Source organism: Hyperolius riggenbachi, chromosome 4 (genome assembly GCF_040937935.1).
Source record: "Hyperolius riggenbachi isolate aHypRig1 chromosome 4, aHypRig1.pri, whole genome shotgun sequence".
Taxonomy (NCBI): Eukaryota; Metazoa; Chordata; class Amphibia; order Anura; family Hyperoliidae; genus Hyperolius; species Hyperolius riggenbachi.
Genome location: NC_090649.1, coordinates 25489761 through 25503155, shown reverse-complemented (window position 1 = coordinate 25503155; position 13395 = coordinate 25489761). Strand labels below are relative to the sequence as shown.

At 47.6% G+C, this 13395-nt stretch overlaps 1 protein-coding gene across 5 annotated transcripts in view; it reads left to right on the top strand.

The window, feature by feature from the left end:
* Window positions 1-9973, top strand: part of DPYSL5 (dihydropyrimidinase like 5) — a 166274-nt gene extending 156301 nt beyond the window's left edge. For all 5 annotated transcript variants that reach the window (XM_068279881.1, XM_068279883.1, XM_068279880.1 and 2 more), the window contains one exon: window positions 2959-9973. In XM_068279881.1, coding sequence (XP_068135982.1) covers window positions 2959-3044 — 86 coding nt within the window. In that variant the 3' untranslated portion in view covers window positions 3045-9973. The remainder of the gene's footprint in view (window positions 1-2958) is intronic.
* The last annotated feature ends 3422 nt before the right edge of the window (window positions 9974-13395 follow it).

Sequence of the window (13395 nt, the reverse complement as noted above, 5' to 3'; positions counted from 1 at the left end):
ACAGCTGCAGTGTCAGAGAGGTGTAAGCAGGGGAAGGGACAGCTGCAGTGTCAGAGAGGTGTAAGCAGGGGAGGGGACAGCTGCAGTGTCAGAGAGGTGTAAGCAGGGGAGGGGACAGCTGCAATGTCAGAGAGGTGTAAGCAGGGGAGAGGACAGCCGCAGTGTCAGAGAGGTGTAAGCAGGGGAGGGGACAGCTGCAGTGTCAGAAAGGTGTAAGCAGGGGAGGGGACATCTGCAGTGTCAGAGAGGTGTAAGCAGGGGAGGAAACAGCTGCAGTGTCAGAGAGGTGTAAGCAGGGGAGGAAACAGCTGCAGTGTCAGAGAGGTGTAAGCAGGGAAGGGGACAGCTGCAGTGTCAAAGAGGTGTAAGCAGGGGAGGGGACAGCCACAGTGTCAGAGGTGTAAGCAGGGGAGAGGACAGCTGCAGTGTCAGAGAGGTGTAAGCAGGGGAGGAAACAGCTGCAGTGTCAGAGAGGTGTAAGCAGGGAAGGGGACAGCTGCAGTGTCAGAGAGGTGTAAGCAAGGGAGGGGACAGCTGCAGTGTCAGAAAGGTGTAAGCAGGGGAGGGGACAGCTGCAGTGTCAGAGAGGTGTAAGCAGGGGAGGGGACAGCTGCAGTGTCAGAGAGGTGTAAACGGGAGGGGACAGATGCAGTGTCAGAGAGGTGTAAGCAGGGGAGGAAACAGCTGCAGTGTCAGAGAGGTGTAAGCAGGGGAGAGGACAGCCGCAGTGTCAGAGAGGTGTAAGCAGGGGAGGGGACAGCTGCAGTGTCAGAAAGGTGTAAGCAGGGGAGGGGACATCTGCAGTGTCAGAGAGGTGTAAGCAGGGGAGGAAACAGCTGCAGTGTCAGAGAGGTGTAAGCAGGGGAGGGGACAGCTGCAGTGTCAGAGAGGTGTAAGCAGGGGAGGGGGCAGCTGCAGTGTCAGAGAGGTGTAAGCAGGGGAGGGGGCAGCTGCAGTGTCAGAGAGGTGTAAGCAGGGGAGGGGACAGCCACAGTGTCAGAGGTGTAAGCAGGGGGGAGGACAGCTGCAGTGTCAGAGAGGTGTAAGCAGGGGAGGAAACAGCTGCAGTGTCAGAGAGGTGTAAGCAGGGGAAGGGACAGCTGCAGTGTCAGAGAGGTGTAAGCAGGGGAGGGGACAGCTGCAGTGTCAGAGAGGTGTAAGCAGGGGAGGGGACAGCTGCAGTGTCAGAGAGGTGTAAGCAGGGGAGGGGACAGCTGCAGTGTCAGAGAGGTGTAAGCAGGGGAGGGGACAGCCACAGTGTCAGAGGTGTAAGCAGGGGAGGGGACAGCTGCAGTGTCAGAGAGGTGTAAGCAGGGGAAGGGACAGCTGCAGTGTCAGAGAGGTGTAAGCAGGGGAGGGGACAGCTGCAGTGTCAGAGAGGTGTAAGCAGGGGAGGGGACAGCCACAGTGTCAGAGGTGTAAGCAGGGGAGGGGACAGCTGCAGTGTCAGAGAGGTGTAAGCAGGGGAAGGGACAGCTGCAGTGTCAGAGAGGTGTAAGCAGGGGAGGGGACAGCTGCAGTGTCAGAGAGGTGTAAGCAGGGGAGGGGACAGCCACAGTGTCAGAGGTGTAAGCAGGGGAGGGGACAGCTGCAGTGTCAGAGAGGTGTAAGCAGGGGAAGGGACAGCTGCAGTGTCAGAGAGGTGTAAGCAGGGGAGGGGACAGCTGCAGTGTCAGAGAGGTGTAAGCAGGGGAGGGGACAGCTGCAGTGTCAGAGAGGTGTAAGCAGGGGAGGGGACAGCCACAGTGTCAGAGGTGTAAGCAGGGGAGGGGACAGCTGCAGTGTCAGAGAGGTGTAAGCAGGCACTGTCCCTCCAAAAGAGGGACAATTGGGAGTACATGTGACCACCAACCAATCACTGTGTGTGTGAGAAGGGTGCCCACTATACTAACTGAATGACCAACTTGTATTGTTTAAAAGCATATAAATACGGCAGCCTCCCTATACCTCTCACTTCAGTTGTATTTTAAAGAGGCCCTGTAGTGACAATATAGTAAAATGTAGTAAATGATTCAGGGTACAGACTTTTATGTTAAATATCCTAGTTTGAGCGCCAGAAACACTTCCAATAGCTATGTATTGCTGTATATTGATATGTAGCCCCGCCCTCCCAGTGATGTCAGCCTTTTCCTCTCGGAGCATTCTGGGAGATCAGGTGTTTTATTTATTTTACTGGCATCAGAACACTGAGAATACATGCATTCCTCAGAGCTGCACCTGACAGGAGTAGAGATGTCATCCACAGTGAATCATTTCAGAATGGAAATGCGGGAGAGGAAAGATCTTACAATGGGCAAACTGACTCAATAAATAATAAAGAACCGCTAATATTGTAAAAAAAAAACAAAAAAACCAAGCAAGTGTATTCATTACGTTATTTTCAGTGCAGATCTCTCTTTACGTCCAGAAACAGTGAAAGGACTATTATCGCAAAAACAAAAAAAGACAAAAATTAAAATACTGTACATACATATAAATGTACATTTCTACCAGAATAAACTACACAATAAATTACTTTTTTGCTGTGTTACTGGTACTTATAGTTGGAAGTAAAAAGCTAACAGATCTGACAGTTTTTAGACTAGTCCATCTCCGCATGGGGATTGTCAGTATTTCTTGATTCTTTCCAAAAGCTCTCCCCTAAATACAAAGATATCAGCCAGATTTCCTGCTCATTTGCACCATTTGGACTAAACAAACTTTTGTTCCATAGTAGTTTTTTAAATGAACAAACAACAGAGTTCCCCCAGGAGCAGATGAACTAGTTGAAAACCTGACAGATCTGTCAGAGTTTCACTACCTAGTGTAAGTGACAGCAGCATAAAAGAAATGACATTTATAGTGCATTGTACTCTGGGAGAAATATACATTTGCATGTATGCATTAAATGTGTCCTTGTCATGCAGCATCCAGTTGATAATCTGCTGATCTCTATAACAGTCTGTGTTTTCTTCCTAGGTGCGCAAATTGATGATCACGTGCCCAAAAGAGCCTCAGCCAGAATCCTCGCCCCTCCCGGAGGCAGATCAAGCGGGATCTGGTAATCCACAGTGACCGATACTCACCTGATCCCTGGTCCGCCACACCCCCCACTCCTGCAGGAGATCCACACTACTTCCTCCCCCCTCCCCCACAGTTCACAGGGACTCACATGTACTATGTGGAAAGATAGAGGTGACTGCACTGTGACTCCGCCCACACCAGGCCGCAGCGGGGGCGGACCAGGATGTACCACTGGACCCACCAACCAGAAGAAGTCACCGTCATCTGCCCGGAATGTGCTAGTGATCCCCTCTGCCGCTGATGTCTTAATCCCTCGTTTACCGTAGTGATATCTAGTGTGATGTTCTGTGCCGTGACTGTGTGAGAAGCGTGACTCACAATCGTGTCGATGAATGCCGTGCCAGAAAAGCGTAGATGTGACCATAAATGCCCGGCCTTCCGTGCTGAGTCTGTGGCTGAGCTGGCACCGGGGATCAGATGTCACTTTCATGTAACACCGACCCCTCCTCCTCCTTCCCCCCCCCCCCCCCCGCTGTCCCTGCACTCTTGCTGTCACTTACCTCTCCGTCTTTCACTGTCACTTACCTCTCTGTCTCTGACCTCTCGCTGTCATTTATCTCTCTGTCTCTGCTCTCTCACTTACCTCTCTGTCTCTGACCTCTCGCTGTCATTTATCTCTCTGTCTCTGACCTCTCGCTGTCACTTATCTCTCTGTCTCTGTTCGCTTGCTGTCACCTTTCTCTGTATCACTGCACTCTCTGTCACTTATTTCTCTGTTCCTGCTCTCACTTATCTCTCACTTATCTCTCTGTCTCTGCACTTTCGCTCTCACTTATCTCTTTGCCTCTTCTTTCTCGCTTTCACTTATCTTCTGTCCCTGCTCTGTCTTACCTCTCGGTCTCTGCACTTTCGCTGTCCGCTATCTGTGTCTGCACTCTCTATGTCACTTATTTCTCTGTCCCCGCACTTATCTCTCTGTCTCTGCACTCTCGCTGTCACTTATCTCTCTGTCTCTGCACTCTCACTGTTACTTATCTCTCTGTCTCTGCACTCTCGCTGTCCGCTATCTGTGTCTGCACTCTCGCTGTCACTTATCTCTCTGTCTCTGCGCTCTCTATGTCACTTATTTCTCTGTCCCTGCTCTATCTCTCTCTGCACTCTCTGCTTTCTCGCTTTCACTTATCTTCTGTCCCTGCTCTCTTACTGTCACTATTGCTCTATCTCTGCACTCTTACTGTAACATACTTTTCTGTCTCTGCCCTTCCCTTTTCCTTAATTTCTTCCCGTCCCCTTTTCTTAAATTTCTTCATCTCCCCCCCCCCCCCCCCTTCCTTCATCTTTTCCCCTCCCTGCCTCCTCCTCTTTTCCTCCATTTCTCCATCTCTTCCCTCCCTGCCTCCTCCCCTTTTCCTCCATTTCTCCATCTCTTCCCCTCCCTGCCTCCTCCCCTTTTCCTCCATTTCTTCATCTCTTCCCCTCCCTGCCTCCTCCCCTTTTCCTCCATTTCTTCATCTCTTCCCCTCCCTGCCTCCTCCCCTTTTCCTCCATTTCTTCATCTCTTCCCCTCCCTGCCTCCTCCCCTTTTCCTCCATTTCTCCATCTCTTCCCCTCCCTGCCTCCTCCCCTTTTCCTCCATTTCTCCATCTCTTCCCCTCACTGCCTCCTCCCCTTTTCCTCCATTTCTTCATCTCTTCCCCTCCCTGCCTCCTCCCCTTTTCCTCCATTTCTCCATCTCTTCCCCTCCCTGCCTCCTCCCCTTTTCCTCCATTTCTCCATCTCTTCCCCTCCCTGCCACCTCCCCTTTTCCTCCATTTCTCCATCTCTTCCCCCTCCTTGCCTCCTCCCCTTTTCCTCCATTTCTCCATCTCTTCCCCTCCCTGCCTCCTCCCCTTTTCCTCCATCTCTCCATCTCTTCCCCTCCCTTTTCCTTCATCTCTCCCTCTTGTCAGTCACTATAAGACTTTAGCCTCCCTTGCATTGTTTTGCTATGAGCTTATTTTTGAATAATTCTCACCGGCCCCCCTTCCCAGCCTACAGGACCTGCCTTTGACTTTGGGGGGTGTTCCATGTCATGGGCTGAGCTTTCACATCTTAAAGGGAAGCATATGATGTTTGTAATAAACTGAATGCCCACTCCAGAATTGCTGTGCCAGTTTTACCCTCCCTTGCCACTCACTTACACTTTCGTCATCTGTGTGTGATGAGAAGGTCCTTCTGAAGCCATTGTGTATTGTGGCCTTTGTGTCTCCTCTCCTGCTGATAACGATCACCTGATAACTGGTGGTTTCTATCTGAATATGTTTTCCTGACGAGCCACCTTCATAAACAGGTTCCCAGTTTGAAGGCAGGCAGCGGGTAAGAACATTCTGCAGGGATATAAAGCAATATTATGACATAACCAGCCTAGCGTGAGAGAGCATCACTGTGATAGTGGTTTCAGAGCGGGGGATTCAGAGTCTACCAAAGTTTACTTGTGAGGAAGCCTCATGCTATGTCTACAACGTCCTTGGTTCTGCACCCCTCGGCCTTCTTCAGCACCTCTGCTAACCTTCACAGCAGCAGGAGAAGGACCCGTTTACTGATGTGTCCCACCCACCACATGGATAACGAGAGATTCTCGGTGCTGCAACCCTCAGTTATGTAGTTCCAGGGAGTCGACCAGCCAACATCCGCATCTACCAAAGGTGTATTGTAATGCTAGGAATACACGGTACGTTTTTGAGACTCGATTTTTCCCGCTCTATCAGTTCCCCGCTCAATTCCGGGGGCGATTCTCTTGCGCTCGTTTTTCATATCTTTTTCCATTCTCCTCAATGCGGAATCGAATGTGGAAACGATCGGGCGTGTTGGAAATTGTCTATCGAGCCATCTAAATGGCTCAGAATCGAGCCGTGAATTCCCAGCATTAGTCAAACAAAAGAAGCGAGCCCGGGTCTCCATCTGAATTTGAGCCAGTTTATTAAGGCCCTGTTCACATCACAAACATGGATGGCCATGCGTGCGCAACGCAACGCATGGGAACGCACGCCATCCGTGTTTATGTGCGTTGCGTGGCTGATCCCATCACTGAAAAGTGAATGGGACAGCAACGCGTTGTTACAAAAAATGCGTGCAGCATGCGTTCCCGGACCGCACAGGTCCGGAATGCATGCAGTCTGAACATCAGACAGTGCACTCTATGCACTGTCTGATGTCGTGCGACACGGCCACCTGCACGCGTTTCCAAAACGCGGCTGGAAACGCGTGCAGTCTGAACGGGGCCTAAGAGTGTCTCAGTGCAAAGCACAACGTTTCAGTCATTTATTTATTCATTTATTTATTGTATTTATAAAACGCCAACATATTACGCAGTGCTGAACATTAGTTTAGGTTACAGACAATATTTAGGGGTGACATACAGCAATATGACAATACTGGAATACAAGAAAAAACAGATCACGCAGCACAGTATGAGTACAAGGTAATGCTTAGTCACTGGATGGGTACATGGGGATTAGACAAGTCGACTTCACTCAGATCCATAGGATGAGTGTACGGTGATGGAGGTGCGTGATCAGGTAGGAGACACAAGGAGGAGGACCCTGCCCAAAGGCTTACAATCTAGAGGGAGAGGTAATTACACGAAAGGTAGGGGACCCGAGTTCAGCTGTGGGTTTAGAGCACTTGTGAGGGGTGGTAGGCCAGAGTGAAAAGGTGAGTTTACGGCCTTCTTGAAGATATGGAGGCGGGTGGAAACCCTAATGGGTGGAGGTAGGGAGTTCCATAGTGTTGGAGCAGCTCTTGAGAAGTCCTGGAGGCGTGCATGGGATTGGGTGATGCGGGGTACAGTCAGGCGAAGTTCATAGGAGGAGTGGAGTGAGCGGCTAGGTGTGTACCTCTGAGTAAGATCGGAAATGTAGGTTAGGCAAGTTTTGTGGACAGATTTGTAGGTCAGACAGTATCTTGAATTTGATTCTGGACTGTATAGTATAGGAAGCCAGTGGAGGTATTCACAAAGGGCAGCCGCCGTGGTGGAGCGATGGGAGGAGTAGATAATTCTGGCTACTGCCTTCATGATGGACTGCAGCGGAGCAATTCGGGCCATAGGAAGACCAGAGAGAAGGGCGTTGAAGTTGTCAAGGCGGGAAATTATGAGGACATGGATGAGGAGTTTGGTGGTGGCAGAGGTCAGGAAAGGGCGAATCTTGCAGATGTTATGAAGGTGGAAGTTGCAGGACTTTGTGAGGTTTTGGATGTGGGGGGTGAAGGAGAGTGTGGAGTCCAGGGTGACACCCAAACAGCAGGCTTGAGAGGTAGTTAAATCTTTATCAAGTGTGTACTTGAGATAGGTCCAAGGGACTGAAACATGGTGCTTTGGTACTGTAGCACTTTTTGAATAAATTGGCTTACACTAGCCCAAAGCCAAGTGGAGACCCGGTTGCTTCTTTTTTTACCACATGGCCAGGCTGTTGGTGGGCTCCACGTACACATTCTGATATCCTCACCATCTCAGGTCAGAGATATACTTGCCATCACTGTCACTTGTACATCAGGACTTCTCAACCCAAAATTTGCTAATTACGTATTATCCCGTCTACCGAATTTGACTGCCTGCTACTTAAATATTTACTTCCCTTTTTCAAATCTATGTCGTTGGCTTTCATTTGCACCATGCCTCTTGTTGGTGGAATGCACCATTCCTGAGTTAGGGCACATTCACACTTAGCAAAACGCTGGCGATTTTTGCCGGCGTTTTGCAGGAGTTTTTCACGTGGCAAAATCATTGAACACTGTGGCGATTTTGCCGCGATCGCTTTTAGCGCTTCTATAGCACTGAAACGCCATCGCGGGGAAATCGCCTGAAAATGGTGCAGGCGACGCGTTTGTGTTTCGCGTTTTTTTCATGTTTCGCCCAAGTAAGAACGGGCCCATAGGGTTTCATTACACTAGCGCTTTTAAAAAGCTCTAGCGTTTGAACGTTTTGCTAAAATCACGGCAAAACACTGTAGTGTGAATGGGCCCTTAGAGGGTTTTTGAGCGGGTTTCCACTCTTTTTTTTTTTTTTTAAACATTTCCTTTTTTTTATTGCCAAAAGCTTTGACAGTAATACAACTGTGATAGTACAAGGATGGCAAGTATAAACACCGATAACACATAACATTATTCGTTTTCAGCAGAGTTTTGTTGCTACGTAATAAAAACAGAATTAGTTAAACAAGACATTGACATTAAAAAAGTAACACATGAGCTGTTAAGCACCTTCAAAAATGATGCTGGTAAGTAGGCAGGGTTATACTGATTAAATTATGGGGAGGGGGATATTGATTCTTACTACGGTTATTGTTAGTTAGAGATACTGGAAGGCAGAACTGTGCAAGGGGGTGATTCAGGTACTCATATCACAAATTAGGGATTCCCTAAGGTTTCCACTCTTTTTAAAGTGATATTACCCGCTTTAGTGGAATCATTGTCCGCTTGCTGAGCTGTGGGTTCGGTCCTTGCTTTGCTCAGACAAGTTTTTATTCTAACTCTATGTCCTCTTGGACATTGCACACCAGGATCCTCAACCACTCGCTTTGCTAGCTGGGCTTCGCCTGGAAACTTGAGTTGCCAGGTTAGGGCTGCTGGCAGCCAAGCACAGTGGACACCCCTCGTTAAATGCCAACTAACGCAGGAAGGGCATAGTGCTACCAAAAAATACAAGATTTTCAGCTTTCCAACTATATAGATTTCCAAAGGGAAGTAAATATCTTTTAAACAAGCGGCAGTCAAAATGGCTAGATAGGATCATAATAGGGTTGATTGTATCAAACGAATTCCGCAGGCAAATACCGAATTTCGTGTTCCGATTTTTGTGGGGGGGTTACGGCATTTTCTATTGAAGTCAATGCTGTCAATAGTTCTGTAGATACGAAAATTGGCTTCGGAAACAAACATCGTTAACACGTTGAAAATTGGATTCGGATACAAGAATTTTCAGCAAACATGGCTTTAACACAATGGCTAGGAAAGTGAAAATTGGCTTCTGAAACAATATTAGAGTGGCCATGTTAGAGTGGCAGCGCGTTTTTTTTTTTTTTTCAGGTCAACAAAATGGCCGCTGGAGATTCCCTGGTTCCTGGAGGGCACACTAAAGTGGCAGAACAAGCGTTTTCCACATGGATTGAGGACCAGGGCACGGGACGCCCTGGTCTCCTGCCTCCCCCTCCATGTGAAAAAACGCTCGCTCTGCCACCTTAGTGTGGCCTCCGGGGACTTGGGAATCCTGGCAGCCATTTTGTTGACATTACTACGGGCCCAAAATTCTTGTTTTAGAAGCCAATTTTCACTTTCCTAGCCATTGTGTACATTCTGTGTTTGCTGAAAATTCTTGTTTCCAAAGCCAATCTTGGCATTAGCGGTACTTGAAACCGTGTAATTTCCAATCTTCGTGATTTTACTCGGAGCGGCCGAATTCCTATGCGAAAGTCGTAACTGCTCCGATTCCGAGAGCTCATCCTCTATAATAAAACCTAACTGTCCCTGCGTCATCATCTTTCCCTGTCTGTCCGTCCGTGGTTTTTTTGTACTGCGCATGTACAGTCAACCAGGAGGACGGGTCAGGGAGCAGGGCGGCTGTGTGCGCACGTGCGGCGGGTGTGCACGCAATGACTGGCAGCGGTGGTGCGCTATCACTACCTAGAGCACGTTTTTAAGCGGGCTTAGGTAGACTAGTACCTAGATAATACGTAAGTACTGCCATTTTTTGCTTGCTTTTCCACCAAACTTCTTCATATTGGTTTTCCCATGAGGCAGGACCCCCACACAGGCTATTGTCTCAGCTCTAGCACTGGACCACTTGTGTTATGTTACCGGCCACCCATTCGCTTACAATGTGGCCACATTTATCAGTGAACTTCTTGGTTATGAATTATGCGTCAAGTAAAACATTTCTAAGTATTTAGAAGTTGATTTTCTGGATAAAATAAAGGCAGTTTTCACACACTTTGAACTCTGTGCTGGTGCAAGGAAATATTTTCTACAAAATAAAATGACACAATTATGTAAGAGAACAAATATCATGTGGGAATGTAAACAGGCTGAAAGTACCTCTGAGGCGGGGAAAACCTTCTAAAGCGGACCTGATCACAGAACTTCCTCCCTGGTCTATAAGCTGTACAACAGCATAATAACCTTAAAGGACACCCGAGGCGAAAATAAACGAATGAAATGAACAATTGTATCTATCTTCCTTCTCCTAAAAATTACTTTTTAAGATATTCCAGTTTTATTTTATGTTTATACTTTTTAAGTTTTAACTTTTAATGTTTTTGCTCAATGACACATTCATTGAAGTACGCCAGAGCTAAAATCTATGAACTATTGACCCTTTTAATCTCTTTCCTGATCTCAGAAGCCATTTTCTGCTAGGAAAGCGTTTTATAGTTGGAACTTCTTATCAGTGAGGGTCACACTGTAGTCACTTCCTGTCTGAGTCAGGACTGAGTCAGCCACTTACATACCTGATGTTTAACTCTTTCAGACAGAGAAAGAAAAAAAGGATCACAGCAGAGTTATTTGTGTGCTAGGCACTGTACATACACATGTCTATCTCATCATGTCACATGTTACTTCGGGTATCCTTTAAAGCAAGTTTGAGCCGATTTTAAAAGTAAAAAACAGATACTCCCCTAAGGAGAGGGAAGGCGCTGGGTCCCCTATAGAGCCTTCCTGTTTTACTCCCGGTGTCCTTGTTTCCCCGCAGATACTTCAGAAACACTTGGGCTCCCAAAGAACAGCGGCTCTTTACTGCACATGCGCGGGTGTGTGAGATAGGGCGCTGGTGCATGCGCAGTACGGAGTGGCCCGACTTCAGAAGCCCGAGTACTCCCGAATCCAGCCCAACCCGGAAGAGATCAGTCTATGACCGGTCGTACACTGCTAACTGGGGAGCCTGCGAGGGACCCCCTTTAACAGGAAAACATTTCTTTGTTACAGCTGATACAAATCCTGCAATACATCTGCAGTGTTTATACTTCCTGCTTTCATGGAAGCAGACATATTGTTAACATCCTGTGTTTACCAATTATCTTTCTGCCATGGCAATCAGCTGACACAGCTGAGGGATCAAATTACAACTTGTGATTAGTCACAGATGAGGGGGAATTAGACTAAACTCTGTAAATACATACAGGGTGCATTTCTCTAGGTTGCAGGCATGGGGGTGGTCAAACAACCCCCTGGAGCAGGGGCCCCCAAACTCTTTCAATCAAGGACCAGGTCAACATACCTCAGACTGCTGGGGGGCCGGAACATAGATACAATGATGTTGAAAAACATTACAGTGAGTCTAGGTATTGATTCCCCCCAATCATGCCTGGAGGAGAACTCCCAGCAGCAGCCATTCAGTCACACGAAGAACGTCTTTGTGCACCAGACAGTGAAGCATACCCAGGTGACAACCTGCCCTCCATTTGGACAGCAGTGTCACCTGATGCAGAATTGGATTGGATGCCAGGAAATTGCTGCTCATTGGCTTCTACAGAATGTAGCACTGCTATTCCGATATTTAAAGGTATAGGGGGCCACATCTATAAAATTTACATTTTGAGTTTGGGGGGGCCAGTGAAAAAGCCTTGTAGGGCCGTATTCGGCCCGCGGGCCGTGGTTTGAGGACCACTGCCCTGGAGGAAAGTAAACACAGAAACAACGGGAGCCCCAATGGTGCAGCAAGTCACGACAAGAAAAGGTAGGCAGAAAACAGTATGTGTACTCACAAAGGAAGGTTGCAGAAGGACAACCAACCGCTGTAGACGGGAGGAGATCTATAAACCCGACTCCACTCCGGTGTAAAAACAACCAGATGGGCTTCGAGGTGGCTAAGCCACGTAAGGCCCAGCGGTGTACGGCACAAGTGGAAAGAGGCGCCCAGGATGGGGTCAAACTGAGGTAAAACCAGTTAAAAAGAAAAGGATGAGGTGTCTTACCTCAAATGACGACACAACCATAGGATTAATGATTTTTAATGTGCACTGGCAATTTATTTCTTGGAACTGTGCCCACTTCGTTAGGCAAATTAAAAATGCCTAGAAAGTGGTGAGAGCCAAATTTAGACACCTAATTTATTTGGTCTGAGGAAGTGGGCGCAGTCCCACGAAACGCATTGCCAGTGCACATTAAGGGCTTGATTCAGTAAACGGTGCTAACCCAGTTAGCACGCCTAAAGACTTTGGGCGTGATAACTAGGGTGCTAACTGGGTCAGCGCCGTTTACTAAATTTACATCGCGCGCAAAGTCCCACACTGAAAACTGCGTGCCCACAGCGCAGTGTGCGCGAAGTGTCGCATCGCGGTGCGACAAAAATAGTGCGTTGATGCTCCTATAAGGTCGCATTGCGTACGACTTTAATGTCACATGGTGCGACATTAAGGTCGCACCCAATGTGACCTTATAGGCGCATCAGGTGCGCTGTTTTCGTGGTGCGCGCGCAAAGCTTTGCGTGCGGGACTGTGCGCGCGATGTGAATTTAGTAAAGGGTGCTAACCCAGTTAGCACCCTAGTTATCACGCCTAAAGTCTTTAAATGTGAATTTATCATGCCTAAACTAACTTTAGGCATGATATAGGGCTTTTCACAGGCGTGCTAACACTCAGCACGGTTTACTGAATCGAGCCCTAAAAGTCTTTAATTGTAAGATTGTGTCTTCATTGGAGGTAAGCCACCTCATCGAAGTGTCCTGGTCATGGTCTTTGGGGTGTCCCCAGCTCTGGTAGCTCCTGTGCTTTCCGGAAGTTCCTCGTAGTGTTGCACAGCTATTCAGAACTGCACAGACGCTTGTGGATGAGTGTTTGCTCACATTGTGATCATGTGGTTTGGAATTTGCGCCTGCGCAGTTCTGAGTCACGTGCCAAAAACCTTACACTTTTTAAATCACTACCAAAAACGCTCATGCAGCTTGAAAATGAACCAATCAAATCCTGCTGAGGAAAAATCCCATTGGTTCATTTTCAAGCTACATAAATTTGCATAAAAATTTGCATAACCTTGCATAAACTTGAACTTATTTGCATCTACATGACCATCACTAATTGATACTTACCTCAGTAGAGGAAAGCGTGTGGAAAATCTCCCTCATCCCCATGCCTCTACCCCATAGTTTTTTTTACATGTAATGCCAATTTTTTTTTACATGTAGCCTGATTTTACATGTAATCTTGATTTTGCATAGTTACACAACATTACATTTACAGAATTCACTTAAGTATTTTGAATGCATTTTTTAAATACATTGAAGTCAATGGGCCTGAGAAAACACATTTTCACCAATGCATTGAAGTCAATGGGCATGAGAACACATTTTCACCAATGCATTTAAGTCAATGGGCATGAGAAAACACATTTTCACCAATGCATTGTAGTCAATGGGCATGAAAA